The 16,622-nt window shown below is 40.4% G+C and overlaps 1 protein-coding gene across 3 annotated transcripts in view; it reads right to left on the bottom strand.

Annotated features, from left to right (window-relative positions):
• Positions 1-16,622, bottom strand: part of MORC1 (MORC family CW-type zinc finger 1) — a 75,057-nt gene that overhangs the window by 26,779 nt on the left and 31,656 nt on the right. For all 3 annotated transcript variants that reach the window (XM_075576846.1, XM_075576848.1, XM_075576847.1), the window contains exons 13-17: positions 14,574-14,717; positions 11,924-12,078; positions 5,593-5,727; positions 2,924-3,029; positions 687-819 (exon numbers count right to left, since the gene is read on the bottom strand). In XM_075576846.1, coding sequence (XP_075432961.1) covers positions 687-819; positions 2,924-3,029; positions 5,593-5,727; positions 11,924-12,078; positions 14,574-14,717 — 673 coding nt within the window. The remainder of the gene's footprint in view (positions 1-686; positions 820-2,923; positions 3,030-5,592; positions 5,728-11,923; positions 12,079-14,573; positions 14,718-16,622) is intronic.

Genomic DNA, 16,622 nt, shown 5'->3' with positions numbered 1-16,622 from the left:
CTCCCTCCCACACTGTCTCTCTGTTCCCCATCTTCTTTCTTTCTCTTTTCCGCAACTTCTCTCTCCCCTTCCTTCTCCACCTCCTCTCCCCCTACTCCTTTTCTCTCCCCCCCCCACATCTCTCCCTCTCATCTCTCTTCCCCGCTTCTTCTCTTTCCCTCCCACACTGTCTCTCTGTTCCCCATCTTCTTTCTTTCTCTTTTCCGCAACTTCTCTCTCCCCTTCCTTCTCCACCCCTACTCCTTTTCTCTCCCCCGCTTCTTCTCTCTCCCTCCCGTCACTTTCCTTTAATAACTTACGATGTCCCCAATTCTTTCCGCCTCTCTCTCCTCCAGCATTCTTGCTTTCTTCTCCCGTGTCAACTGACTTCCTCTTTCTTTCTTCGTCTACTTTATGTCTAACCTTAATATCCACCTGACTCTCCTTATCTGCCCTCAGGCACAACACCGACCCACTGTCTGACTTGCTTGGCAGATACATTTTAATTACTCGTAGAATGAATGTGTTTACATAAAAATGAAAAAAGAACACACAGGTACACAACCCTACGGTCCCCTTAGCATGCCTGCAATGTGTCAGGTGCCTAGGTTTCCTGGCCTTGGATATTTGGCCCCTGACAGGTAGGCTCTCTTTCATTATTATAGATATTCAAATATAAAAGTTATACAAAATGTAAATAGAAATACCTGTAAAGCAAAAAGTTTCTCTTCATGTCTCTGAACAGAACATCTTAACAGTTTTTCCTTTTCACATAACTGAAGAGGTCCCTTGTGCAAAGTGCCAAAAGGTATAGAGGGAAGTTGCTCCGACTCTTCACAACTGCAATATCCATGACAGAAATTGAAAGCAATACCAAGTGAATTAGTTGAATTTTGCTCTCAGTACATTCTAACCTTTTGTCCTATTTCAGAGAAACGTTCAATTAATTGTTGGGCAGTTCTTTGGGGGGAAAAACACCCATCACCCGTTTACTATTCAGAGGCTATAAACACCCTTGTCAAAAAGTTGTATTTTTTTTTTATAATGATAGTGTGTTTGTGTATATGGAAATGCAATTCACCATAAAAATATATGTTGTGTAGACAGTATGGGGTGCCGGTATCTCTCTGCATTGTTTGAATGTCCTGGTTATGTGACGTGGAACATTTAAACATGGCGAAGATACCGGCACCCCATGTGGGTGCCTGTAACCCGGGAAGTAGGGGGTCCCCAGAGCTGAAATGAATGCGGTTCAGCTCTGGAGATCCCTTGCTTTAATACTGTGTTATTAAAATAAAAGCCACGCGATCGCCTGTGAGAGGCGCGCAGGGAGAGTGACTGATTCAGTCTCACTCTTAGTGCGCATCTCTTACAGACTTATGCGGTAGGATTCACACAGCGGGAGTCCATTCAGAAGCAGGGACGCCCGCTGTGTTAACCCTGATGGGCCATTCCCCCCTGCAAAGCGCTGTGCCACTGATCGTCAACACTTGGCACAGTGTGCACCGTTACATGCTCTGTGGCTGCTGATAGATAGAAGTGGCTATATCTGTACATAAGGGGAGGGGAAGGTTTGAGAAGATTGGGTTCCAGGAGGACAAGAGGAGTGGAGCCTCGGGGAGGAGAGTTAGGGATGTTCATATATCAGGCCCCTGTCTATTGTATTATGTTGTAGCTAGGGACAGTACCCTGGTTAAGTGAGGATCCCAGAAGAAGCCTAAGGGAGTCCAATATAACCTTCACAGTATGAAAACGGCATGCCACACGTCCTGCTGCACGAGGACTGCTGGGGGATCGGCTCTAACCGTGGATCTGCTTTAACAGTCCTCTCCAGCTGCAGGGAAGTGGCCGTTCCCACACAGACCAAAAGGTATTGTGGGGTCATTTTTACAGGACCCGCTAGGATTCCCAAGGGGCCTAGCATTACCGGGATAATACAGAGGGGCATTGTATTACTCTAATGGACAAGAATCAGCTGTGAAAAAAAAATTTAGACAAGAAAACAGCCTCCAGCATGTCATTAGTCCTTCCCTGATGAAGTCACGCGCAGTGACAAAGCGCGTAGGGCTGACGGAACTGACGCCATCACGTGGTCTAAACAAAGTAGAAGTTCCAAACAACTTCAAAGCAAAATATCTACCCTCTGTACAGATTCCGTTTTGTGCTGCGGCAGTCACTGACGAGTGACTTACATTCAGCTCAATGATCACATATCAAGGACTGTTTGGTGAATCTTTTATATCCAGCATGCAGGGGTCCAGCTAATGGGGTAAGGATTGCATATTCCTTATACACTCATCCTATTTGGTGGGCTCTGGAGTGGGGGACTGGCGCTATGCAGCTCCAGAGCCAGGTCTGATGTTGGGGCAGACACTTGCAGGTCCCGGTTACCTATAAATTCGGGTAAGGACTGCTCCCTAAAACCCTACATTGTGACACTACATACCATTATCCATCTGGTAGCCACAATAGTGGTATATTGACTTTCACCCTGAATATTCAACATACCATCTAGATATTTACTGGACTACTCCATCTTCATAGACCCGTGATAAACGTTTTATTGCTCTGCAAGTGTGCATTATGCACATATTATCCTGATTCCACAGGGATGGTCTTTTGATGACATTTTTCTAAGTGTTTCTGTCTTTACAACCCACAATAATATTGGGGTTCCTTTAATACATTGTATTAGACTGTCTTTATATTATGTATTTTCTGTGGTGAGCGCTCATCTTCCTTTTTCACACACACATATATATATATATATATATATATATATATATATATATATATATTACGTATATTATAAATGAATGAATACACGCCATAAATAGTGTTTATGTTATGTATGTATTTTATATGGGACATAAACCTTACCTGCAGAAAGATGTTTGAATAGATGTTACAGTATGTTAGTAAATGTGTCACGTCGTCTGAATACCTGTTTTTTGTACCATCTGGATTATCTGTACATGTCCAGTTATCAGGCGATTGCAGCTTAAAGGTGTCAGGGGAAAAGGGAAGGATCCTCCATTTGAGGCACAGGTCTAAAAGGAGAGCAAGAGGTTGAAGAAATACATGTATTATACTGATACTAAAGCCATTTGGATTCTAGCCAATGCTACTCTCCATTTTCTAGTACATCAAGGGGCTTTAGAACCCTGCTGGTTACTTCCAAATCTTTCAAAAGTCCTTGATTATACCATACAGCCCCCTTTAATAAGACTTTTTTTATTGGGAGGAAGCGGGCATCATTAGGACAAGCTCTATTTATATATTTTGACCAATTGCTTTACACAGCCCACGAAAGACAACTCTTTGTGTCACGCCATCTTCTCCCAGATCCTCTAGTTCTAACATGACACCTACACGGTCAATTAGGAAGCTGATCCTAACTCCCATGTGAGTATCAATGGATCTGAAAGGGATCAGAAGGTATTCTGGCAGCAATGTCCAATCTACACATTTGTCCGAGGCTCAAACATTTCGGATGGTGGTCCGGACAGTAAACTAAACTGTGTTGCATGTAAACTTTTGAATCCTAATAACTCTATTGCAGCTACCTGAACAAAGACATTTTATCGAATATAAAGCTCGTGTAGAATATGGCTATGAATACTTTTCCTGTTGGTCTAATGAACAAAACATCAATATTTGGTAAGAAGACTTGTAGTGTAAATGAAACTTACAGTAGATACACTATTCTCTATATCACAAATGAAATACCTTCAATACTCTTTAGTAGAGATGTGCAAAACGATCAGAAATGCAGTTGCAAAAATGTTAGCATTTTTTTCAAATATCATTTCTCGCTAATCATTTCACCAAACCCTCAAAGAGCTGATAAAGTTGCCAAATTAGATCCCTAAGAATAACCAGAAAACTAGCAAATCGCTAGAATATATACGATTCGGAGAACCGGAAAGCAGCTTACAATATTTTTTTGCCAAAGCAGAGGTAAATATTGGAGTCACGTGACCTGCTGCAGTTACTTCTGAGTCTTGGTTGGTGGTGGAATATGTACAGAAGCAGGAGTACAAGATAGAGAGATGTTTAATGTGTGATTGGATTGTTGATATTCAGTATATAGTGGCTGAGAGTGAGTATTGACAGATTGATGGAGAAGGGGGGGTGAGAAAATAGCAAATCTAAAAAAAGTTTTAAAAAAAACACACGTAGAACTTGGTTGAGGTTTTAGTTTGAGTTTTTAATTTTGAACATAGAAATTATTTTTAGTATTAATGACAGGTATGTAAATTAGTTATTAATTTAATGACGTTTGTTAAGTTAGTTTTGTTGTTAGTGTGGTTGTTTTTTTTTAGATGACAGATTTTTTAAATAAATGTTTTAGTTTTATTTTCTATTGATGTCCTTATAAAACTTTTACATTGTTTGTTACAGCATTCTCTTTATATTTTGTTACCAGGTAAGAGGAGCTCGAGGAGATGAGAGAAGTACAGATGTAGCAAGGCACTGTCATCGGTGCCGCTCTCGAAAAAGCAAATGTCTGCAGCGCCGGGTTCAGTGCCTGACGTGATGGAGGGGGGGGGGGGGGATTAATGCTTCTTAATGGGACCCTTTGCAGCTTTAATCCTTTGCTACATTTGTAGGAGGGGACAGGGAGGCAGATTGACCATGGCAAAGGTGGCCAAAGCACTCCGGATTACAACGAGGCAGTCTAGGGAGCCCCAAACCAACACTACTATATAGAATTAGCACCACCATCAGCAGAAGCAGGGGAAAGGGTGGAAGTTAGGCAGGGCACTTTCTCACTCTTTCCCTACGCGCCTTCAGATATATAAGTATTTAGCTGAAGAGGGGGAGGAGGCACTGCAGATACTGATGGAGGTTTACCTCCACTGCACCATTGTTTGAACAGTGTCTGAGTGGACCACTGACACCACCACAAGTCAGGTTTCTATCTAGTAGTAGTAGGAATATTCGTGGGATGACTTTTCTGATGTTGTCCCTGGCTGCTGAGCTGTGGTCTTCTATAATGGCCTCAGTAGCCCACACAGTTCTCCCATCAGATGTCACTGGTTGGGAAACAACTTGTATGCCCTCTCAATGAGCTTAGAGTTCTATCTCCAATGAATGATATAGTTATTCTCAGATCTATGGTGCTCATAAAGCTGCTGTAGCTGGACATGAGTACTGGACTTGTGTCCAGTATTACCTCTCCGGACTTAGTGACTTGACCGGCTTGGGGGGGCAGCAGTATTTTCCCGAGCAGGGAGAGACCAGGGCTGTTGCTAGTGATCTGGGCAGCTTCCTCCACCCTAATTGGCTGCTGCTGGGTAATGCAGCCAATCAGGAGGGGGTGTCAGAAGCGTGGGTGTGGGGCCAAGGAGAGGAGGAAACAGCATGGAGATGTGAGAGAGGTGTGTGTGTCTCGAGCCTTTCCGCATTGTGTCCAGTGTTTTTGGAGAAGCCACCTGACAGCCCTATTTATAACTTTAGTCTGTTATGGTCCTACAGCGGGACCCTTCAATCAGTTTCCCCCCGTGGACCTCTGATAGCAAGTCCCACACTGATTAGTGTTACTTCAAGATAACTACATTTCTTACAATGTGTTTGTACAAATCGATATCACCGAGCATGTTAACTCACCACACTGAATGGTAAGAGGTATTTCTAATGCCAGTTTTCTTTTGAAATGAATTGTATCCGATGGAACCTCAAACCAGTTTGACAATCCACTAAGGTATCCAAATTCAGTCCAGAATGAAGCTGCTCCTTTCTGACCTAAACAAAAGAATAAAAAGAAACCACGCGTCTTACATTTAATGCAAAAAGTACATTTTAATGTGACCTTTTGCATAAATTGTAGAAACATATTGCTACAGACAAGAAGTTCATTTTTGAATGAAAATATTTTCAGTGCAGTAGTAAATTAGGAGTAATAACGGTTGATTTGTAATTATAGATTTCCAATTTGCATTTGATTTTATCAGTAGAGCAACCCTTTGTTTCATAATCTTATTTCTTCTATATCAAAGCATCATTCAAAATATTTACACTTTTAAAGTTAAAAGCAAGTTTTATTAATATAGTATGCTGGTGACAGAGAAGGATTCTGGCTTGAATTGTATCTGAATGGATGTTATTTGCTAATAACTTATACACTTTAGTTTATATACTTTGGATTGTAATTTTTTTTATATATAAATGTAGTATCCTGCGTAATTCAGGGGGGATGCTACACAGGACGTGATTCAATACATTATTGTTTCATACATTTGACATACCTGCACGCCTCTAACAGGCGATCATGGGGCTTTTATTTTAATAACATCATTTTGTAGCAGGGGGTCCCAGGAGCTGAATCGCATTAATTTCAGGTCCGGGGACCCCCTGCTTCCCAAGTTACAGCCCGGTATGGGGTGCCGTTATCTCCGCAAAGTTTAAATGTCCCGGTCACATGACGTGGGAGATTTAAACAATTTTTAGAACTGGCAGTATGGATTATTTTTTAGCCAGCCACCATAGTGGCTACTCTTAGCATGTAAATAGCTATTACAATCTACACTTTTCATATAAGTGCTGGTTTTAATTGTCATTTCGTCAGTGATTTCTAATTGAAGATCCAAATTAACACACACATTCCCAGCACGCTCTAACTCCAACATCCACCACATTACTGTATATATATATTTATGTCAATAAGCGTGCTACTGAGCGTGACCAATGTATGCAAACAAAAGACAGGGGAGCCCAATGCTACATCCAATTGACAAAACTAATAAAGTAATAAGTATAAAGTTTAAATACTTCAATAATAATAATATTTACTTGGTTATTTAGTTAAACCCTTTGGCCAAAGCATCATAAGCCATCATACCATGTCACGGTATAACCAAAATGAATGGAGGTCCTAACACTAAACTGTGAACCCTTCCTGTTACCTCTGTGTGAGGGGAAGCAACCACAGGGAGTCCTGACCATTCAGCAAAATGCAAGACCTCCCAAGTTAAAAAGGTGGGGAGGGGTGAGCTCTGGGAGGAGGTGCCACTTACCTCCAAACGACTGTTAGTATTTAAACTTTATACTTATTACTTTATATGTTTTGTCAATTGGATGTAGCATTGGGCGCCCCTGTCTTTTGTTAATTGAAGATCCAAAAAGATAATTTACCTGCCATCAACTAAATGCGTAAATTGAATATTATGGTCATTTTCATTGATATACGGAATAAAAGTATCCAATACATCCAGGTCACTTCTCCACACCAGGGGCACGTCGTCAATGTACCGTCTCCAAAACACAATGCTGATGGAGCGGGTTGGCGTCATACATGTACTTTTGCTCCCAGCTATCCATAAAAATATTGGCATAGCTGGGAGAAAAGCGTGTGCCCTTTGCAGTACCACATACCTGTATGGAGCACTGCTGGAGGAACCTGAAATAATTGTGATGTAGTATAAAGCTTAAACATTCAATTACAAATAATCGATGTTTATCTGTAGCATCGGGATCGTTTTTTAAACATTTATTTACAGCCTCCAAGCCCTTGGTATGTGCAATGATGGTGTATAGTGGTTTAATGTCACATCTCACCCAATGAAAAGAACTGTCCCCTGTGAGTCCACCAAGAAGATTTAGAACATGTGTTGAATCCTTAATATGATCTATGACTATTTGTTTAATGTAAAAATTGTGAATATTTCCCTTGACTATGTTCATTATATGTGTGTGTGTGTGTGTGTGTGTGTGTGTGTGTGTGTGTGTGTGTGTGTGTGTGTGTGTGTGTGTGTGTGTGTGTGTGTCTGTGTGTGTATTGTAATCTTCTGTGGGTACTGTGAAAACACATAACCCTCGAAATGTAAATTTGTATCAATTCTTCAATGGATATAAAAAAATTGCAGTATGCAATGTTTAAGATGGTATAATATTTCAATGTAAGTATTGTTATGACTCTTTATTCATTTTCTGCTTTCTAGTAGCTCATATAGGGACATTGTGTTATACATATATCCCATTTGAACCAAATGATATAAAATATTGTATATTTTCACTTGTTGTTTGTGTATGTAATATTGTGTAAAGACTTGTAACAAGTGTAAAGACTTGAAATAAACCTAGATATACTCTGGAAAATAGGTTCTTCCCACATGATTCAGTTTATAACAGTAAGACTGTGTGTAGTTTTCTATGCTTCCCCTTTCCACCATCAGGTACCTCTTTGAAAACACTTCTAGCTATTCCTATGGTGTATTATTAATAGAATTATATATCTAGAAACAAGGTTAGGGTAAAAATACCCTGAATAAAAAAGGTGCACCTGGTATATAATCAATTAAGGGAGTGACCATGCACAGAAAAACAACTATTAATCATCTCCACTATAAAATGAAGAAAACGCCATGAATGCAACTCCCCCTGATGAAGTGATTGATATCACGGTTTATTTTGAGGTTTGCCCTGTAGTCCAACTCCTAAGAAGTCCTGGTCCCTCCGGTTTTCCGCAAAATGCTGCAGAGGTAAATCACACAGCTGGTGACGTTACAGCAGCACCTGCACCAACTGCACTGACTGGGCACACAGCACCTGCACCAACTGCACTGACTGAGCACACAGCACCTGCACCAACTGCACTGACTGGGCACACAGCACCTGCACCAACTGCACTGACTGGGCACACAGCACCTGCACCAACTGTACTGACTGAGCACACAGCACCTGCACCAACTGCACTGACTGAGCACACAGCACCTGCACCAACTGCACTGACTGAGCACACAGCACCTGCACCAACTGCACTGACTGAGCACACAGCAGCGCCCACACCAACTGCACTGACTGAGCACACAGCACCTGCACCAACTGCACTGACTGAGCACACAGCACCTGCACCAACTGCACTGACTGAGCACACAGCACCTGCACCAACTGCACTGACTGAGCACACAGCACCTGCACCAACTGCACTGACTGGGGACACAGCACCCGCACCAACTGCACTGACTGAGCACACAGCAGCAGAGCGACATAAGGATCCAGATACTACAGGACCTGATAGGACACCCAGAGTGGGCACCACACTTCCCCTTAAAAGTGTGAAGGCTTTAATTTATGGACACCATGTGAGGGCAAAACCATATGTGTTATTTATATATATCTTTTTTAATTAAAACTGTACTTCTCTATGAGTGTTTTATGCTCTCTTTTTTCTTTCCCCACATGCACTGATGGAGGAGCGGAAAACCTCCCACAGATAGCAGCACACGCAGGAGAGCAGCACACGCCGGAGAGCAGCACACGCCGGAGAGCAGCACACGCCGGGGAGCAGCACACGCCGGAGAGCAGCACACGCCGGAGAGCAGCACACGCCGGAGAGCAGCACACGCCGGAGAGCAGCACACGCCTGAGAGCAGCACACGCCTGAGAGCAGCACACGCCTGAGAGCAGCACACGCCTGACAGCAGCACACGCCTGACAGCAGCACACGCCTGAGAGCAGCACACGCCTGAGAGCAGCACACGCCTGAGAGCAGCACACGATGGAGAGCAGCACACGCCAGGGAGCAGCACACGCCAGGGAGCAGCACACACCGGGAGCAGCACACGATGGGGATCAGCACACGCCGGTGAGCAGCACACGCCGGGGAGCAGCACACGCCGGGGAGCAGCACACGCCGGGGAGCAGCACACGCCAGAGAGCAGCACACGCCAGAGAGCAGCACACGCCAGAGAGCAGCACACGCCAGAGATCAGAACACGCCTGAGAGCAGCACACGCCAGAGAGCAGCACGCGCCGGAGATCAGCACACGCCGGAGAGCAGCACACGCCGGAGATCAGCACACGCCGGAGAGCAGCACACGCCGGAGAGCAGCACACGCCAGAGATCCCTGGTTCTTTTCCATTTTATAACTATTTCTTTCACTACACATAAGATTTATCACCATTTGATTATTTTTATTCCATGGGACTTTATTTTATTATAGGCTGTAAAGTATAGTTATTTATATTTGTTTATTGATTTTCACTGTTTATATTGGATAATTAGTTCTCCTCCTCTTGTATATTCACTTTTGTCTTAAACTCTTTGCCCTTCTTTTAAACCATCACTTTAAGTAGCGCACTATCATTTATTTGAAACGTTACTAGAGTTATAAATTCTTCCTATCACTTATAAGACAAAATTAACAAAATGTTTCACTTGTGTTTTTTGTTTGCCTTACTCTGGGTCAATATACAGCAATCTTTCAAACTCTTTGTCTCTGGAACCGCAGCTGAAAAAGCAAAAAGCATGCCTCTAAATCGTACCCCCCACCCCGAAGCGTTAACCCTCCAGTGTCCGGGTACCCGTGGTTGCGTTACTGCAGCTTGCCCCGGGGCCAGAGACCTTCAGTATGGCAATATTTGTAACTATAAATATATGATCATTATCTTGTCCAATTACACCCAGATCCACAGAGGTGGAGAGAGAGACAGAGAAGCGAACGCACGGCAGCACTAACTTAACTCTTATCTTAAGCCTTTGCTAATGAGATACACAATGGCCGTTGTTTTGCATATAATTACCTTTGTAAACAAGCGTTAACTTCAGCTAAAATAATATCCAGTAAGGATATTGATAATGTCTCATTATTAGCACTGAGTTAACGGACCTCTGTGTATCTGGGCCGTAGAATTTCTTTTCCATTTGATTAATATGTTTAAGTGGTAAAAAGTTGTCTTCATATAAAAGTTTGCATGAATGTCTGCTTTTACTGCTTAGCTCCATTCCCTGGCAAGTTTGCTTTTTCATACCCACTGAATGATTTATACCAACTGTTTTACACTTTTCTATAGTATCTCATTCAAATGAGTGCATTATTCTTTTAATTTTACAAAACATTTTCAAAATTGTGCAGCTGGGGTTATAATCTGCTTAATCTTCATACAATGCTTTATTTAACCCCTTCAGGGCTTTCACACTTTTTTCACCAGTCCATGGGACAACTATTACATATATATATATATAGTGCAGAATAAATGAGTTCTTCAGTAATAGGTGATACCTTTTTTTATTGGACTAACAATACTGATATATATCAGTATTGCTTGACCTGAAGAAGAGAGGAGAACTCTCGAAAGCTTGTCCTATGACATAAATTGTTAGTGGCTATTTTCTGATATATATATATATATATATATATATATATATATATATATATATATATATATATATAGTGTTCGACAAACCTATACATTTGCTCGCCCCGGGCGAGTGGATTTAACATCATGGCGAGCTCCTATTGGCCCAAGCAGCACACGTGTGGTACTAGGTGGCGAGTAGATTTTTTTTGTCCGGCGAGTAGTTTTTTGGGTGATTTGTCGACCACTGTGTGTGTGTGTGTGTGTGTGTGTGTGTGTATGTGTGTGTATATATATATATATATATATATATATATATATATATATATATATATATATATATATATATATATATATAGAGGCATACCCCGCTTTAAGGACACTCACTTTAAGTACACTCGCGACTAAGTACATGTCGCCCAATAGGCAAACGGCAGTTCACGCATGCGCCTGTCAGCACGTCCTGAACAGCAATACCGGCTCCCTACCTGTACCGAAGCTGTGCACAAGCGGGGAGACTATAGAGCCAGTTACAAATGTGTTATTTACATCAGTTATGCACGTATATGACGATTGCAGTACAGTACATGCATCGATAAGTGGGAAAAAGGTAGTGCTTCACTTTAAGTACATTTTCGCTTTACATACATGCTCCGGTCCCATTGCGTATGTTAATGCGGGGTATGCCTGTATATATAGTGTAGGTACCTGCATTATGGGTATGCCTTGACGTGGCATGCAGGTTTACCCTTTTTCATGATTATTATTTTATTTTAGCCTAATTGGTAGGAGCGCAGGAATCGTTCTTTTTTTGTTTTTGTTAATCTTCATACGGGACAATATATAGCGAGTAAATAATTACTTATTCCAGAATCCTTCAAGTACTGGTCGAGGAATTGGCCCATATATCGTAATAAATGGTGATAACCGCTGCCATTAAGAAAATTCTGCTTGTTGTGCGTTGGAAGCAATGCCTCGGAGGGTACATTCACCAAACCCAAAACACCAGCGCCAGCACTAGAAATACAAACAAAAGGGGTTATTAAAAGAAAGACGTTGTATTTCCTATTAATTCATATTAAACCTTTCAAAGAAAATACCAACACAAAGTTCAAAACATTCGCCTGTCCCCAACTTAAATGAACCATTTTAAATAATATATTTATAATTAAGTGCTTTCTGTTGTCTTCTTGTACCCGTTCTATTTAGATTCCGTAACAGAAAATGTGTGGTTTTTTTTTTTAAATCAAAACTACACAACCAAAGTATTAAAATAAAGGTTATTTTTTTATGTTGTCATTTTCTAGGTGAAAATAGTTCATATGGCTTCCTCAATCCTACAAACTGGGGTGTGTCACGTTTCAAAGATCTGGTAATGAATAAGCCTTCTTTATCCTTTTCTTAAGAGTTGCTCTATGACTGCACTTTGTATTGTCACAGAATCCAGCACCTCACCCACTACTTTGGAAAACTACAGGCATACCCCGGTTTAAGTACACTCACTTTAAGTACACTCGCGAGTAAGTACATCTCGCTCAATAGGCAAACGGCAGCTCACGCATGCGCCAGTCAGCACATCCTGAACAGCAATACCGGCTCCCTACCTGTACTGAAGGTGTACACAAGTGGGGAGACTATAGAGCCTGTTACAAATGCGTTATTTCCATCAGTTATGCACGTATATGACGTTTGCAGTACAGTACATGCATCAATAAGTGGGAAAAAGGTAGTGCTTCACTTTAAGTACATTTTCGCTTTACATACATGCTCCGGTCCCATTGCGTACGTTAATGTGGGGTATGCCTGTACTTTGTAAAGTAAAATTGCCGCCCCATAGCAGCAGGACTAGCATGTAAATCACATCGATTTAGAATAAGCTGCAATGACTAGTGCATGGAGGCCTCTCTTTTTCTTGTTACAATGTAAAGTATTTGTGTGGAAATACTGTATTGCATTTGTATAAGGAATACGTCCTTAAATGAAATACCAATTGAGCAAATTCACTTGCTTTGGTGCTCTGTTTCCATGTTTATCACGATCTATTGAGTATCCATAACAGCCTGAGGGTACCAAATTGATGGACAAGTTACAGAAACATTGGTTCTTTCAGAGCACCGCCCTCCTCCAAACCTAAACTTTGTTCAAGTTAAAACCCAATAGAGTATCTATAAAAATGACACCCGTTGTGTCTACCATAAACCTTTAATGCTCTCTTCAAACACTGACCTGTTTGAATTTTGAGGTAACTGTCCTGTTTTATAGTGATTTAGATTAAAACAATTGTAGGAAATGCAAAAAATCAGTATTTCCTACAGTGAGATGCATCTCCCTGCCCTTACAGCTAACTATTTTGTATATTCTATTTTCGATCTTACCTCCCCATTTTTTCTATTGACATAGAGTAGTTTCAATTTAAATGTTTTTGTTGAATCTTCCTGTCTGCTTATTCGGTTAAAAGAGAAGAATAAGAGGATATATATGGAGTAGTTAATCTCTAAACAAATCATTGCATATATTGTATTTAAACACACAGATAACCAGCAAGCTCTAAACCCCCCCCCCCCCAAAAAAAATTGCCACATTATTATTACATATATGTGTGTGTGTGTGTCTGTGTGTCCTCTTCTAATTATAGAGGTAAATAAGAATTTGAACTAAGGTAGTGTTAGGACCTGCTAATGGTCATGCCTTGAAAGTGACAGCAGGCTTGAGACGCTTTGGCCAAAGGGTTAAACTAAATGACCCTTTTTCAAGAGAATATATAGGTATTTCACTGTATATTTTGTCATATTGGAAGTAGCACTGGGCTTCTTTGTTTTTTGTTGTATACAATTAGCCACGCCCAGTAGCACTCCTTTTGACACATATACATATATATTATTATGTGTGGGTTTTATTTTTTAGAGCTTGTTGGGTATCTGTGTGTTTATTAACCATGTCCAGCTGGTCACAGCTGTTTTTGGAAGTTAGTGGCTCCTCCCCCACAAGGGTTTAAGCTCGCCCCTCCCCACTTTCCAAGTTGGCAGGTCAGTTTCATTTTGCGGGTTACGACAGATTAATTGTGATCATTCTTCTTCTAATTATAGAGGTAAATAAGAATTTTAACTCAGGTAGTGTTAGGACCTGCTAACGGTCATGCCTTGAAAGTGGCAGCAGGCTTGAGACGCTTTGGCCAAAGGGTTAAACTAAATGACCCTTTTTGAAGAGAATATATAGGTATTTCACTGTATATTTTTGTCATATTGGATGTACAGTAGCACTGGGCTTCTTTGTTTTTTGTTGTATATATTTTGTATTTATTACAAAAAGTTAAAATTAAAAGTTTGAATAAAAAGCTATCTAAATAAAAGTAGGTTTCTACAACAAATATTTAGGAATATATTTTGTATTTCACGATGTGCAATGTTATACAACGATGTACTTTTGGCTTTTTTGCAATATTTTGCTAGTTGCCAGTTCGGTTATAAACGTTCATCTATTCTACATCTGGTAAATGTACCTAGAAGACTTACCTTAATTCTCTACATAGCTGTTTTCCAACCTTCTCATGCATTCGGATTAAGCGGCTGTTATGGTATATGAACATCCCATCCTGACTCCGGTTTTTTATGTTTAGCCCATATGTTAAGTAAACATATTTTGATTGTTTTTCTTCTCTAGTGGTAAAGAAAAAAAACGCATATTGGTAAAAATAGATCAAATATATAAGATTTACTTAAGATAGACAGTTATAAGTCTCTCATGTTAATAGCTACGATCTCAAAACCTGCACGGTTTACAGTGTTTTAACCATCTAGTTTTCAGCACTTATCACAGAGAATAGTATCATAGATAACAAGTGTAATCTTGTGTAATGTTCAGCGCACATCGCACCCTAAGATTTTGTGTACTCAAGTTAACACAGCTATAAAATTCAATATACAGCATGAAAATGTTGTTACGAAAAACTTTTACCTATATTGAATGCGGGTATTGATATTCTGTCTTCAGTATGCAGTATGGATATTTAAATTGAGAGATATACAAGTCTATATTTATAAACAAATGTAAAATTTTAGATTTTATATAGTCGTTAAGAGGTTTCACTTTGTGTACGCTGTAATTTAGAAAGATATATACACATATACATATACTGCAAATATATTTAATTTGAGAGACACACAAATGTATATTTATAAACATATTGAAAATTGTATATATAATTATATAGCTGTTAAAAGGTTTTACTTCGAGTGTACATTGTAATTTAAAATGATATACAGGCACACATATACATATACATATACTTCAAATTACCTGTCTTCTGCATAGCTATTTAAGTTGAGAGATATACACATCTATATTTATAAACAAATGTAAACTTTTAGATATTATTATATAGCTGTTAAGAGGTTTTAGCTTGTGTACACTGTAATTTAGAAAGATATATACATATACAACAAATCTCGTCCACTGCGTAGATATTTAATTTGAGAGATAAAGTAAAGAAATCTATATGTATAAAAATACTTAAAATTTTATTTATAATTATATAGTTGTTAGTTAAAGCTATAGCTCGATTGGAAGTGCTGCACAACACCTAACACTTTTGCCTCTCACTTTTTTACTAACCCCCCCTATTCCTTAATTTGCATTCACAGGAATCCATCTTGCAAAGTGGGGGAGGGGGGAGACAGGTTTGCCTAGTGTACTGTATGCAAACAGCCAGTCAATAGCGTGGCCTAATTCCCCATGTAGAAAGGGGGTTGTGCACACACTCAGTCAATCAGGTGATAGTTGGGTACTTAGCTGCCGGTGCGCTGGTTCTGGGGAGCTCCTGAAGTCCCCAAAATGATCTAGTAGAGAAGAAGAAGCAGGCACACGGTCTTAATCAGCAGTGAAAGGGTTTAATGTGCCAAGATTTGGATTTCTTGGCACATTAAACCCTTTCACTGCTGATTAAGACCATGTGCCTGCTTCTTCTTCTCTACTAATCCCCCATGTCCCAATGTGAACAGCGAGCAGCATTGCCACCCTTTGGTTATCACCCTTTAAATCAGTGAATTTCCCTCTAGTAGAAAAGTGTGTGAATAATGTACAGTATATGCCTTCTGGTTTATACAGTATATGATTTCTCTATGTGCCCAAAACGATTCTCGCTTTTCATTTTATATATATATATATATATATATATATATATATATATCAGTTGTTGTATTATACACCAAGTTATTGAAATGCTCAATGCAGGGCATGTGAACTTTCTCTGTGCGCATGCGTGGGTATGGAACGCAATAGCTATGCGGGTCATTCAATAGGAAATGGAATTTAAGAGAAGGTAGGCAGAGCTCAGTTTTTCTAATCCTGTGAGCTAAAGCCAGAATGTATGGAGATTGGGATTTGGCGGCCTGGGGGAGTCGTTAAGGAGGGCCTGAGAGTAGAAAGGTGGAGGGGGGCAGAGAGTGTCTGTTTAGCCTCTTGAAACTGCAAATTCCCTGTCCCAGCACCAATTTGAACAGCGGCAAAGAGACAAGGCGTTTTTGCACTGTATTGCATTTTATTAAAGTAAAAGGGACTGGGAG

This window comes from Ascaphus truei, chromosome 19 (assembly GCF_040206685.1).
Source record: "Ascaphus truei isolate aAscTru1 chromosome 19, aAscTru1.hap1, whole genome shotgun sequence".
NCBI classification, from domain to species: domain Eukaryota; kingdom Metazoa; phylum Chordata; class Amphibia; order Anura; family Ascaphidae; genus Ascaphus; species Ascaphus truei.
The sequence above is the reverse complement of the archived record's forward strand: the minus strand, read 5'-3'. Positions and strand labels throughout refer to the sequence as shown.